This window comes from Monopterus albus, unplaced genomic scaffold (assembly GCF_001952655.1).
Source record: "Monopterus albus unplaced genomic scaffold, M_albus_1.0 scaffold3.1, whole genome shotgun sequence".
NCBI lineage: Eukaryota > Metazoa > Chordata > Actinopteri > Synbranchiformes > Synbranchidae > Monopterus > Monopterus albus.
Window position 1 is genome coordinate 6400199 of NW_018127883.1, and position 13663 is coordinate 6413861.

Consider the following 13663-nt stretch of genomic DNA (forward strand, 5'->3'; position numbering starts at 1 on the left):
GAGCATGTGCAGCTCCAGTTTGTTGCAACTACACCACAGGACCAGCTGCTCAACCTCCCGTCTGTAGGCTGACTCATCATCGTCTCGGATGAGACCAATGACCGTTGTGTCATCAGCAAACTTTAGGAGCTTGATAGAGGGGTCCTTCGAGATGACTTCATTGGTGTAGAGTGAAAACAGCAGAGGGGAGAGCACATATTGCTGGGGGGCACCTGTGTTGATTGTCTGGATGCTGGATGTGGTTTTCCCCAGCCTCACCTGCTGCTTCCTGTCTGTCAGAAAGCTAGTAATCCACTGACAGGTGGGGGCAGGCACAGTGAGCTGGGTCAGTTTGGAGCTGAGGATGTCTGGGATGATGGTGTTGAAAGCTGAGCTGAAGTCCACAAATAGGATCTGTGCATAGGTCCCTGGGGAGTCGAGGTGTTGCAGGATGTAATGCACCACTTAAACTTTGTAAGTTTTGCTTGGTGCCAGTAGTACTGTGACAAGCTCTTTTTCACAGCGTGTGCTGGACTCGATGATAAACTAGGGTGACACATTTGCCTAATTCTTGCATTTCCTGTTGCTGCAAACAAGGCTTTTTCCTTTTCCCCATGTGTCTCAATAGGAAACGTACACAACTTGTGAGCATACCCTGTGTTATCAGAGGTAAGGATTTACTTAACCACCCACACTCTAATAGTATACTGGTCAAACTGGTGATTTACACATCCCAGATATACAGTAAAAACCTTTCCATTTGGGTATTTGATGGACAGCACTGGCCTAACTCAACAAACCAAGATAAAATCTGGAACTGAGCTCTACTGCACCGGCCCCCTGTAGTATTACATAATGGTAATCCCAACAACAGTCATATTCTGCCACAGCTCTGGGGAGCCCCATTACCATAGCGTTCACAAAGACCATATTACAAGGTATCATGAAAGATATGAGTGCAGCTATTACACCCTCTTCTCTCGCATTCCCGGAAACAGCTGGCTTATCTCATCTGTTTATCTGTTTTTCCTTTTATAATATGTCCTTCAGGGTGCTTGTGTACCCGAGTGATGAAACCTGTTCGGTCTCCCTGTTGCAATGAATCACTCAGTTGCAGCTTAGGTTTTTAAAATAATTTCACCGTTTCTATAACTTTTTTTTTTGCCATTTTCCATGATATGGCTGTAACAAGTTCAGTGTTTGTTAATGATTTCTTTCTTTTACTGTTCTTTTGACTAATCAGTTGATCTTATAATAAAGTGACCTTACTTTGTAAAGTGTCCTGAGATGACTTTTGTTGTGATTTGGCGCTACACAAATAAAATTTGATTTGATTTGATTTGAAAGTGTAAAAAGTTCTGTAAAATCGTGGATTCAGAAAGTATTCAGACCCATTTAGTTTTTCACATTTTATTATGTCTCAGACATCTTAAAATTGATTTTTTTCCCCTCATCAATCTACACACAATACTCCACAAAGATAAAGTGAAAGCATCTTTTAGGAGTGTTTTGTAATTTATTAAAAATAAAAGACTGAAACGTTTAAATATTTGGAAAATATTCAAACCCTTTGTTATGACATCTGCAATGGAGCTGTGGTGTATCCTACTCCTATCAGTAGTCCTTGAGATGCTTCTCAAGCTTGATTGTGCAAATTTACTGAAATTTATTGGTTATGATTAGGAAAGACACACACCTGTTTATATAAGGTCTCCTATTTCATGGTGTATGTCAGAATGAAAACAAAGCCACGAGGTCCAGAGAACCGTCCAGAGACCTGTGAGACAGGACTGTGTCAGGACACAGATCTGGGGAAGGAAACGAGAATTTCTGCAGCATTGCAAGAGCACAAGAGCACAGTAGCCTCCATCATTCTCAAATGGAAGAGATTTAGAACCATCAACCGTCTTCATAGATCGGGTTGCTCAGTCAAAATGAGTAATCAGGGATGAAGGGCCTTGTCAGACCGGTAACCAAGAACCCAAGGGTCACTATTAATGAGGTCCAGAGTTCCTTTCTGGAGATGGGAGAACCTTAATGAAGGACAGCCAGGGGCGACTGTGGCTCAGGAGATAGAACGGGTTGTCTTCTAACTGGAAGGGTGGTGGTTTGATTCCCAGCTTCACCAGTCCACACGTGAAGTGTGCTTGAGCAAGACACTGAACCCTCAATTGCTCCCATGGATGTCACAGTGTATGAATGTGTCAGTGCTTGGGAGTGTGAATGGGAAAATAGTGTGAAGATGCTTTGAGTGTGCATACAATGCATAGAAAAGGGCCATACAAGTATAAAACCTCTATGGTGGAGTGGCCAGGCAGAAGCCATTCCTCACTAAAAGACACAACAGCCCACTGGGAGTTGGCCAAAAACCACCTAAACGTCTCTGAGACTATGAGAAGCAGAATTCTCTGGTCTGATGAAACAAACATTGAACTACTTGCCTACAATTCCCAACAGTGTGTGTGGAGAAACCCAGGCACTGAGCATCACCTCATTAATACCATCCCTACAGTCAAACACGGTGGTGGCAGCATCATGCTGTGGGGATGTTTTTCTGCAACTGGGACTGGGAGACTAGTCCAGATAGAGATAGAGGGAATGATTAATGCAGAAATATATAAAGCAATCCTGAGTGGAAAACCTTCTCCAGAGTGCTCAGGATCTCAGGCTGGGCGAAGGTTTACATTTCAACAGGACAACGATTCGAAGCATAGCGTCAAGAAAACACAGGAGTGGCTTCAGGAAAACTCTGTTAAAGTCGTGGAGTGGCCCAGCCACAGTCCAGACCTGAAGCCAATAGAACAACTCTGGAGAGACCTGAAAATGGCTGTGCACCAATGCTCCTCATCCAGCCTGGTTGACCTTGAATAATTCTGCCAAGAAGAGAAGAAGAAAGTTCCAAAAGAAAGGTGCCATGCATGCAGCATTATTCTCAGGAAGACTTGAGGTTGTTGTGGCTGCCAAAGGTACTTTAAATGAGTACTAAGTGAAGGGTCTAAATACTCACGTGAATAGGATTTTTCAGTCTTTTATTTTTGATAAATTTATGAACCAGTACAAAAACCTGTTTTCACTTTGTCATTGTGTGATCCACGAGGAAAAAAATGAACAGAATCCATTTTGAGAGTCTGAAAGATAAATTATGGAAAACATGAAAGGGTCTGCATACTATCTGAATCCAGTGGGTGTATGAGTTTGCTTGTTCTCTCTGTGTCTGTGTGGGTTTCACTCGGCAGTAAAGTTTTCTTGGACAGTCCAAAGATTTGCAGAATTGGTGCCTGAGGATTGACAAGGAAGTCATGCATTTTTAGCCACAGCTCAGGAAAAAACCGCTGTCGCAATGCACTCACCACACAGATGGAAAGCAAGGCTTTTTAGTGCATGTCAATACTTCCAATAAGAAATACTTATCTACTTCTACCAAATATTGTTAGGGCTCTCTGTAGCTCAGTCACATGACTTCTAGCCAAGCTTAACGTGGTCTCTTATTACTAAATATTGTGTAGGGATGTAACTACATTTGTAATATTGCACTATGCCGATAGAAAAGTGTTTCAATAATGTCATGGGAGTATGACGGTATCTACTTATGGTTATTATATTAGTATAACTGCGAGCTGGTTGCAGAGTTTAAAACTGACGTAGCAGATGCTTCACTTACTTCAACTGGTCTAGTAGCCTAGTGAGAACTCGACCACCGGTCGGCATGAACACTAAGAGAAATTTAAACCTGCTGAGGGGGTACTAAAGCACTGATGCTCTCCTGTGAGTGTGACTTGTTGTCCAGCTGCTGCAATTGTACTCTATTTTATTTCATAAAATTACTGCTACTGACTGTTGCATTATCTTTTTTATACATTATTTTTAAAAAAGCTGATATGTCATTCAGTATATAGCATGTTTTCATCTTTTTTTTCTTCATTTTTTTAATATTATGATAAATATTGTGTCGTGGATTTTGTGGAGTTTTTGGTATCGTTGCATCCCTAGTATTGTATATTGATTATTGACACCATCTGCATTTTTGCATCATGAGAGTTAATGTCTGATGATCATTGTTGCAGCTATAGAAGATTAAATATTATATTTATAATTTGAGCCTCAGTGCTAAACTCTGACTTCAGCAATTTGTTGATACTAAAAAGTCATAATAGATGGCGGTACATAGCTCACCTCTCTGGCACATCACAAGCCTTTCTGTGAAGGTAATGTTAGCATCTCTTTGATTTCAGTCTTATTTTGCTGCTTTTAAACCTTGATTTATGTTGCTGTTGTGACCATTAGGATGTGTCTCACACAAACTAATCAGCAACAGAAGTCAGGATTTTTCAAATGAATAGCTTCCTCTTGTTCTCTTTGTGTACTCTGCTCACAGCCTTTTCCTCCTCTTTCACTCTGGCCTTGAGAAGATTTCATTCAGGGGATTGAAGCCCAACCAGCGTATGGCCATCTGGCACACAGAGCCAGATATTTGGGGCTAAAATAGATTTTGCATGCAAACCTAAGTGCAGAGTGAGCTCTTATGGCACATCCTACTGTGTGAACTGTCAGTCCCAATCACTCATAATGTAGATTGGATTAAAAAACGGTTTCCAGTAAAAATCAAAAAGTCATTTTCATATTACTTAACATTATTCCACACATTGTTTTGCAGTGCCCTCTTTAGGCATAGTGCTTTGTGATCTCTATTTTTTTCCCCATTTTTGCCTAAAATATGTGAATTTCAAATCAAAAATATAATAGGATTTAATTTATTAGAGGACATTTACAGTATGTGGGTGGTGTGGGTATGTATTAGAGAATGTAGGGATTTGTTTTGTGCTTCCTCTCATGGTTTCCAGTTTGTCTGAATGGCTTTGAATAACATTTTTAAAATAAACAAATGAAAAGAAGAACTTGTTTTGCTGCCTGAGCAAATCTCACCAGCAGCATTTGCTAACCCTTCCTTTGAATAGCCGTATTCCTGTTTGTCCTGTAGGAAAATGAAATATTAACAAGAAGTAGCTTTTAGACTCGTGTACCCTTTATTTGGGTTGTTATGCAACTAGACATGAACAAATGATAGTACTGTGAAAGGATAAAGTGCCATGGCTTTCCTCAGTATGGGCTTTGACTGGAGAGAAAGGTTGTTTTTTGTCAGTCTCCCACATACAAGCCAGCACAATACACAGATTCCTTAAGAATTTCATGCAGAGCATTATGTTCAAGCATGAATAAAAGAATGTGACTGCATTCACATCACAAGCAGAGTATAAGAGAAATGGTGCACTGGATGGTGACTTCAGCCCCCCAGCACATACAAACACAGTCTGTCTCTTTTTCATTCAGCTCTCTGTTACATCACTCACCCAACATCTTCCACTTTCCCCTGCGCTGTGCCTCTGACAGTTGCTGTGCAGTGATCCGAGAGCATGGAACTGGCTAAACATCAACTTAAATGCTGACCAGGTGAAAGAATTACAAATGTATGTTTGTGTTTAGGCAGCATATTGTTCAACTCAGAGAGGGGTTGTTGGTCTCTATCAGTGTTGTGACGTGCACCCTAATTTGTCATCTATCAAGGCCCATTTCTGTATTTGCGTTTTTATATGGATGCTTTTTGTTTGTTTGTTTGTTTTTTGTTTGAAGCAGAAAGACACATTTTGTGTAAACAGATATATCAACACAGGGTTTTTGTCATTCTTGGAATGTTTGTCATGAGATGACTGTGTCTTTGTAGCCCTTAAATATAAGGCTTAACTCTCACAAGTTATTCAGATGCTGCTGTTACTAAAGTGGTTTAGAAATAGTGTAGCAATAGAGGCCACAGGTATTCTTACTCACAAGCACATCTTGGCTTTGAAAGATGTGACTTCTCTGAGGAAACTAGTCCAGGCAGGAAACACTCTGAATGATGTAGTGACATGCATCTAATGAATTATGTATTTTACAACATACTAAACCTGATGTTTTGAACTATTGTCAGTGGAACTGTACCTGAACCAAAATTGAGCACGCCCCTGTGCAGAAAAGTATTAAATTATTCCTTGTCTTTTTTTTATGTACAACTATGTTATTATTTTGAATTTGAAGTGTAGGGTATTTGTTCTTATTCATCTATCCTGAACAAGTAGGAAACCAGACTGAGACTTCATGAAGGTGACAAAGGTACAAGAACACCTGCAGGCTACTGAACATAAGTGGACGCAAAGTTGCAGCAGTGGTTAGGAGGTATAGCAAGAGCCATACTGCCATTAACAGAGATATGGAGCTGCATGAGTGCAAAAGGAGTAGGGGAGATGAAATTTACAGATGGCACTGTGGATGCATGTTTGTATACCCACATTGTGAAATAAAAAGATGGCCACCAGTGTCCAGAAGCCTCGCAGGAGAGGTTTTTCCCAACATGACTATAATCCCAAAGCACACATTAGTTTTTAAAGAATAAAACAAGTGAAAGTTAAGACCTGGCCAAGTATATTCCTGAACTTGAGTCCTATGAGACACGTTTGGAGTACTGTAAAGTGAAAGATAGGGCAACAAAATCCCTCCAGCAGAGACATCTGAAAAGGATCTTCTGTGAAATATAGCACAACACTGTTCCACAGATTTGTGCAAGACTAAAAACATAAAATTGTATTAAATGGACAGGATTTGTAGAGATATTGACCAGAGGCGTACTCAGTTTTTTATACATGTATAGCTTTTAAATATTTATTTCTTACAATATGTCTGCGAATGACCTTTTTGGTCCGTGCTTTCCCATGACTTGAACAGAGAGAACACTGTATTCCCAGTGTTCTTGCCTTTAACTTCAGATGGTTTCTGTCACATCTTCTCAAATCTGATGCAGAGGCTAAGGCCCTGGGGAGTTGATATTAGATTTGGGATTTACATTTTTCAAGTATCTATTGATGTTGCTGTACTAAAAACTGGGTCTGCTGTCTCCAGACAGATGTAGTATTTTACCGAACAGCCATACGCAAGGCTCTGTTGCTCTGTGTGTGATAAAGAAAGCCTAACACAGCCCAGGGGAGGGTGGGGTCAGAAAGGGGTTAACAAAAAGTATTATTTGTTGTGCTGAATGTGTGTCCCACAGTTACTTTGGTTTCATCAGTACTGGGGGGGCAAGTGGATAAGTCTGTAGTGGAACAGAGAGACAAGCTTGGTTGAGACATGGCAGCATTTTGTCTTATTATTACTGGGGAGAAAATGGATGAAGCAGCAAAGATAAGAACAAAAAAAGCAGTATAATTCACAATCACAGGCCTCTTATCTAAAACCAAATATTTGACTGCAGCTGTTTGAGCTTACTGCTTGATAAGTTGTTTTGTTTGTCCAGCACAGATAAATGTGACAGGAATTGAGTGTAGCCGCAGATGGACCATCTTTGATAACACAGTGGTTTCAACACAAGCTCTCACTTCCTTTTCTATCTTGTAACTGCATTGCTGCATAACTAATGTAGCACCATTAGGCACAGCTTTTTTATATCATTGCCTTCAATGTTCAGGTGATTTTATTCGGATTTTGTTGTCAGAGCTTCACTGTTTGTTAATTTATTAACTTGAATGTTGATGCTGCCTAGGTTAGCCCATAATAATGCAGCGATGGCCAGGTAACAAATAGATCAGGATTAGGTTGTTGTGGCTTTTTTGCTGTATCATACACAGTATGTATAGTTAGGAAGCCGTTCATGTTTGTCAGCTCAATTATATAGCTGACAAACATGATGGTGTAGATTTATGCTCTTTTCTCAATAGATGAGGTTGCTTGTCTAAACCTTAGTCATCAGATTTCACCCAGAAAAGCTTCTTTACTTTTAGTTTCTTTGTTAGTATTGGTATGTCACTGGTAGCAGTCTGTACAATCTAATGGCCTGAGGGAAACGGCCTTGTCATCTAATGGCCTCGCTTCACTTTAGAGTCCGGAAAGGTCGACACTTAGTGACGATACAGTGAGTGACTTGGACGTGTTAATGGGCTTAGATGGAACAGCACGACTCCATGTTGCTGCAAGTGGTGCTAGATAGGCTAAAGCTTTTAGCTGTAGAGGGATCAGGTGCCCACTGGACACCATCAGAGCAGCCGCTAAGTGTTGCTTGTGACATGACATAACACCAATGTCAGTTACTTTGTATGTGTATGTCAGTAATGGAAGATGTCGTATAGAAAAATATGTACACATCTACTAAAATAAGCCGTGTTACAGTGGGATTTAGATAACCTGCAATGGCTTGGATGTCACAGGTCTGTCATGTGCCTGTGGCACAACTTTATTAATACCCCCTCCTCGTTAAACATGAGCTCAGTGGAGCTGGGAGAGTATAAAAACCAGACCTTGTTTCAAAATCTAATCAAAAGATACAGATATAAAGCAGAACTGGTTGGTTGATAATCGATTAGTTGATTAACAGAAAATTAATCTTCAACAAATTGATAATGATTAATCATTTATCTAGAAAATACTAATGATTTGATGGTTACAGCTTCTCATATGTGAGGATTTGCTGGTTTTCTCAGGTTTAACTCTGTAAACAGATGATTTGTGGTGTGTTAATGGGACATCCGAAGATGGCATCTTGGATTCTGTGAAATTGTTAAAAAAAAATTATTGACACTTATTTGAGACTCATTAAACTATTTATTGAGAAGATAATTGATAGATTGGTCTATAATAAAAATTAATGGTTACCCCAAGTCAGTATCTAGATTTTACATGCTTTTGCATGCACACTACAATAATGTGTGTTTACTCTTGAGAATGTCCTGAAAGGGAACTGAGATATACAGTCTACAGAGAACTTTAAACTTCTACACTCAATCGCTTTATTTTATTTATTTATTTATTTATTTTTTGCAAGTCACAAATCAAATAAGCTAAATCACTGCTGCAATACATTCTGCCCTCAAGAAGGTTAAAATGTTCCGTTTTTATTGAAACGATGTTGATTAAAGCTTCATAGTAATTTTGGAGGTTGTAATTTCTCTACCCTCATTGTATGCTCAAAACCAGCATGTTACTAATGTGCATGTGCGGATCGGTAAAGTCTGTAACAGTGATATCCCAATCAGAAAATCCTGGCAGGCAATGAGTTGGCTTAACCCTGTGCACGCCAGAGGGATTTTCTCCCTTAGGCTCTTATCAGCCGGGAAGCAGACAGAAATGGATCACTTATCTTTGCTTTCCACTGCCTGTTCACGGAAATATTGAACTATGGGATTGCTGTATAGATTTTCCACCACCCCCAGATTCTATGGACTATGCGGATTGATAACACTGTTTTCGGCACAGTGACGCGTGTGTAATCCCACCCCAGATTCTCACTAGGAACGTGGGAATGACATGCTGAAATGGAGGATTAATGCATCTTTCAAGAGGCTTCTGCAGGCCCCTATTTTGATCCTGAGTGTGTACTGGTTGAGTCAAGGGGGGGGACCATGGCATAAATAACAGCCCCTCCTGTATTCCTGTTACCTCAAATACACAGTATATCTGTACTGACAGTCCTTCAGCGTATTTCTCTGCTGCCTGATTAGTGTTTTTGTGTGACACCTGGTGTGTCACTGCAGTCACTGTTGGGGTGGCAAAGGGAACTGGCACTGAGTAGGTGCACAGGGGCAGACTGGCAGCAGGCCTGAACAGATGGCCATGAGTTTCACTTACAGCACAACCCAAGAGTGGAGATAACACCTCTGTCTAATAATAAAAAAAAAATCTCTAGGTGACCCCTTCAGTGTTTGTAGTTTTTTTAAGTACATGCAAATCCCAGCTTATGAAGAGAGAGAGAGAGAGAGAGAGAGAGAGAGAGATGTGACAGGATAGAGATGCTGAACCATCAGCCCTTCTGTCTCGCTCCCTCCCTCCTGCGGCTGACTGGTGAGGTGACTCATCCTGACCATAAGGCATGCTGGATCCAGGCGCTGCTTACAAGTTTTTAACATTTAATTACTCCAGCCTCAAATAGATTGATTTGTTATTCTAACACACATGAGGCAATTTAGGTAATTGTGCAGCCAAGTGGGTTGGCAATTTACACTCGAATTCTCGCATTTAGGAGAGTAGTAGAGTGATGTCTTCACCAGTTTGGGCCAAATGGAACTTCTATACAGGAACACTATTCCTGGGCTGTAAAGCTATGAACAAATAATCAAACAAAAATCACATACACATAGTAAAATCAACCTTTTTTTTTTTTTAAAACCATTTTCACTGTTTTTTCAACAGTGAAAAAACTGTATGGGTCATATGACATGCACAAGCCCCTTTGTCTTTTTGGGCCCCACTACAATTTCCTTTGTATTAGAAAGTGATTTGTCTTGGTGAATCATACTTGCCTAGTGTTGCCAAGTGGCTCTCAAGGAAAGTAGGCGACCGGACTGGATAGCTGTTTGCTTTGTCTTTCTTCCTCCACTTTAATTTGGGCAGAGACTGATCACATTTTAATGCAGCAAGACTGATGGGAAACATGGGTCAGGAGGAAGTTTAGCAAACTTGGCTTGGGAGTTGCTGAGTTTTTGTTGAGTGTCTTTCTATAGAAGCAGGGTATTTTTTAGGAGTTGGTGCCGGTGAAAAAAGGAGATTCACAAATTACCGTATACCTGTGAAATAGACAGAATTGATCTTGTGTCTGGTTTTTGCCTTTGTATCTTGCTCACTTTTTTAATTGCCTAAATGTTTTATACAATAGGGCTGACCTGGGAGATGTCCACTGGGACCTGCTTTTCTGTTTAACAGCAGTATGTTTTTCTGTACTTGCTGTCTTTTTTGTTCCTTAGTCATTCTGGACCCTAGTGTGACAGCTCTCTACTATTATAAAGACCAGTGTGCACTACAGCTTGTCAAAGGATCTGTGTTATGTCACCTTCCAGGAAGGTCCATCATCCATTCACAAAAATCGTAGATTTTTCTGGGAAGAATATTGACAAAAGTAGAAATGTGGGCAACAGTGAGTGCTGCTTTGTCAGCCATGTATTTCATCCCCAGGTGCTACAGCGTGTCAAGAAGGTGTGCTCACGGTGTGTTAGTCATGCCACTAATCTGTATTTTGCTCTCGCCCCCTTCTCTTTTGTTGTTTCTCTTTCCCACAGGCTCTGCAGCCTCACACTGAAAAAGCTGGTTGTCCTCAAAGAATTGGATAAAGAGCTCAGCTCCCTGTCTATAGCTGTCAAAATACAGGTGAGTGGGTCCCGTGTGTGATTGGAGTAACAGTCTCGATTGCAAAACATTTAATAGAAGTGTGTCATGGTCTGGAGTCTGTGATTCACCGATTCTTGGCTGGGACTCTACACTGTTGAGCATAATCACAAAGCACAGTTTCACAAGGACTTCACTAAATTGACATTTTGTTATGTTGTGCTCAAATGAACAAGTCTGCTGCAACAGAGTTAAACATTTATTTCATCTTCATTGCAGAATAGCAGGATGACAGCTTGTTATCACTTGTTTCCTCTGTACTGTCACTGTAGCAACGCATTCCCATTCAACGATTACCTGTATAATAGCCTTTATGTGGAATTCAAAGTATTCCTAGAAGTCAGGGTGTGTATTTCAGAAAGGCTGGATACAGTATCGCCCTCTCAGAGTAATGTTTTGTTTGACTGACACATTGTTGACGGTGAATCTGTGAGCTTGTTTTGACTTGTGAATGTCCCACCCCTATCAGTGTACTCGTGCCTGTGTGTTTTTGTGTGGATTTACTTGTATGGGAGACAGAGAAGAATAAGGAAACAAACTATTAACAAAAACAAGGCACAAATAAGTTACTTTTATAATGAAAATCAGCAGTTGTGAACCTGTGTAATATTCAAGTATTGAGCCTTTAAGCATAGAGCCTTGAATCTTCAACTTCTGGTAGGTTTCAGTACAGAAAGCACCATTTTATTTCTTCTCATGCCTCAGTAGTTGACAATTTTCCTTTCCCACTCTTAAAGTTGTCCCTGTTATTATGAAATTTAATTGAAATTTGATGCATTACCGGCTGAAACAAATCCTCCCCACTTTACTGTCATCCTGAATGAGAAGGCAACCAAGTGTAGCTTTCTCCATGACCTATCTTGTCTCCAGAGCATGAAATCTCCCCGGTTCTACTGAGCCACCCTTGAGGACAGCTGAGCAAAGCTCTCTTCACCACAGCTCCAGAACTGGAGCATTAAACACAGTTTCCAGCCGTTTGGTTAGAGGGACAGTTGGAGAAGATGACGGAGAAATTGTTTGCTTGTTTTCAGACCGTGAATGACAAAATTTCATTACTGCATGCCATCAGTTCTCTGTTCGGCATACAGTGGTAGTCTCTTTTCTCTCCCTGGGTCTCATCAGGGTAAGTGGCCTTGATGCGCACACAGCTCCTGTAATGGCTAACCATTTGGATGGCCTGCCAAAGCCACAGCAGTAGGGATGATGAGATTGCAGTTTAGTCTGTAGGAGGCTCTGTGTTCCCTTGGAGATAGTCTTCTTTTTCTTGCCATGGAGACTGCTGCACTTCAAGTAGCTTAGGCCTCCTCGTACAGACCTCTGCCACATTTTCTGCCCATTATGTCACACTGTGGTTTACTACTGCACGTCCACTACATGATTGTTTTGTGTGTGTGCGTGTCTGTGTACAAATCAGTGTTGGGTGACAGCAGAAGCCTCAGAACACCATTAAAATCTCCTCAGTTACATTTCCATGCTGTGCTCTTGATCTGACCTTAAATGACTTCCTGTCTTTGCAGCAAACAGGGGAGCCAAGTTAGACAATTTAACATGTTTAAAAAGTAACCTTGAGAAGAAGTGTAAAGTTGAACTTGTTTTCCCACAGGCTTCTGGAGCTTGGTAGAGTAGAGAGGTTATAAGATCCCCCATCCGGCTGCAGAGAGACAGTAGAGAAACTTGTAGCAGGAGAAAGGGGGTGCAAAGGACATTCAGTACAAGCTTTCCTTGCCAAAGCTCTGTATTGTTAATGCATGTCAGCCAGTTTGAGAGTGCTCAGCTTTTGTGCCTTGATTCATTGTACCAGGCTCTGAGCATCAGAAAAGGGTGCATACAATGCCTCTTTGTGGAGCTCAAGTTAGTGACATGGTCAGACAGATATTTACCATTTTTTGATTTATGTACAAAGCAGGAGCTGCAGCTACTGAGTATACTGTCAGCATGCCCCTCTCTGGAGCATATTGAGCCATTAGGCTGGTCAGAAAAATACATCTAAATGCTTTGCACATGTCAGCAAAGCTAAATATTTTTTATCCCCATGTTCCTTTTAATTCTTTAAAGCAATGTTTCTATTCTTTACAGTTTTGGTTTATGCATTATAAATTTTTGACATTGCTGGAGACATCCATTTAGGGATGGTGGATTGTATCACAGCAGGACTGTTTTCTAGAGCACCCTTTATTTTCTGCTGCTTACTCAGTACATGGAAAAAGTGGTAGTGGAAGTGGAGCTTGTACATTGAGACCTCAGATGCAATACTGCTTGGCTTTTTTACAGACAGTATGATACTTGCTGTATTGTGGTGGACATAGACTGTATATAAAGATGGATGACACGTCACCATTTGTCTAGGAGCTTTCATTTTCATTTGAGGAGAAGATGGATTTGTGTGGTGTCATCTCAGGCTATATGCATGTGTATGGATTTCTTCAGTTCAGCTGTTAACACTGCTTGATTGACTGGAGGGAACGGATTACTTGGGCACATACTGTATGCCATGTTTGTTGGCTGCAGC

General features: G+C 40.7%; 1 protein-coding gene across 3 annotated transcripts in view; it reads left to right on the top strand.

The window, feature by feature from the left end:
• LOC109958893 (phosphofurin acidic cluster sorting protein 2) overlaps positions 1-13663 on the top strand; it is a 44945-nt gene that overhangs the window by 10288 nt on the left and 20994 nt on the right. For all 3 annotated transcript variants that reach the window (XM_020597858.1, XM_020597865.1, XM_020597849.1), the window contains one exon: positions 11049-11136. In XM_020597858.1, the coding sequence (XP_020453514.1) occupies positions 11049-11136 (88 nt within the window). The remainder of the gene's footprint in view (positions 1-11048; positions 11137-13663) is intronic.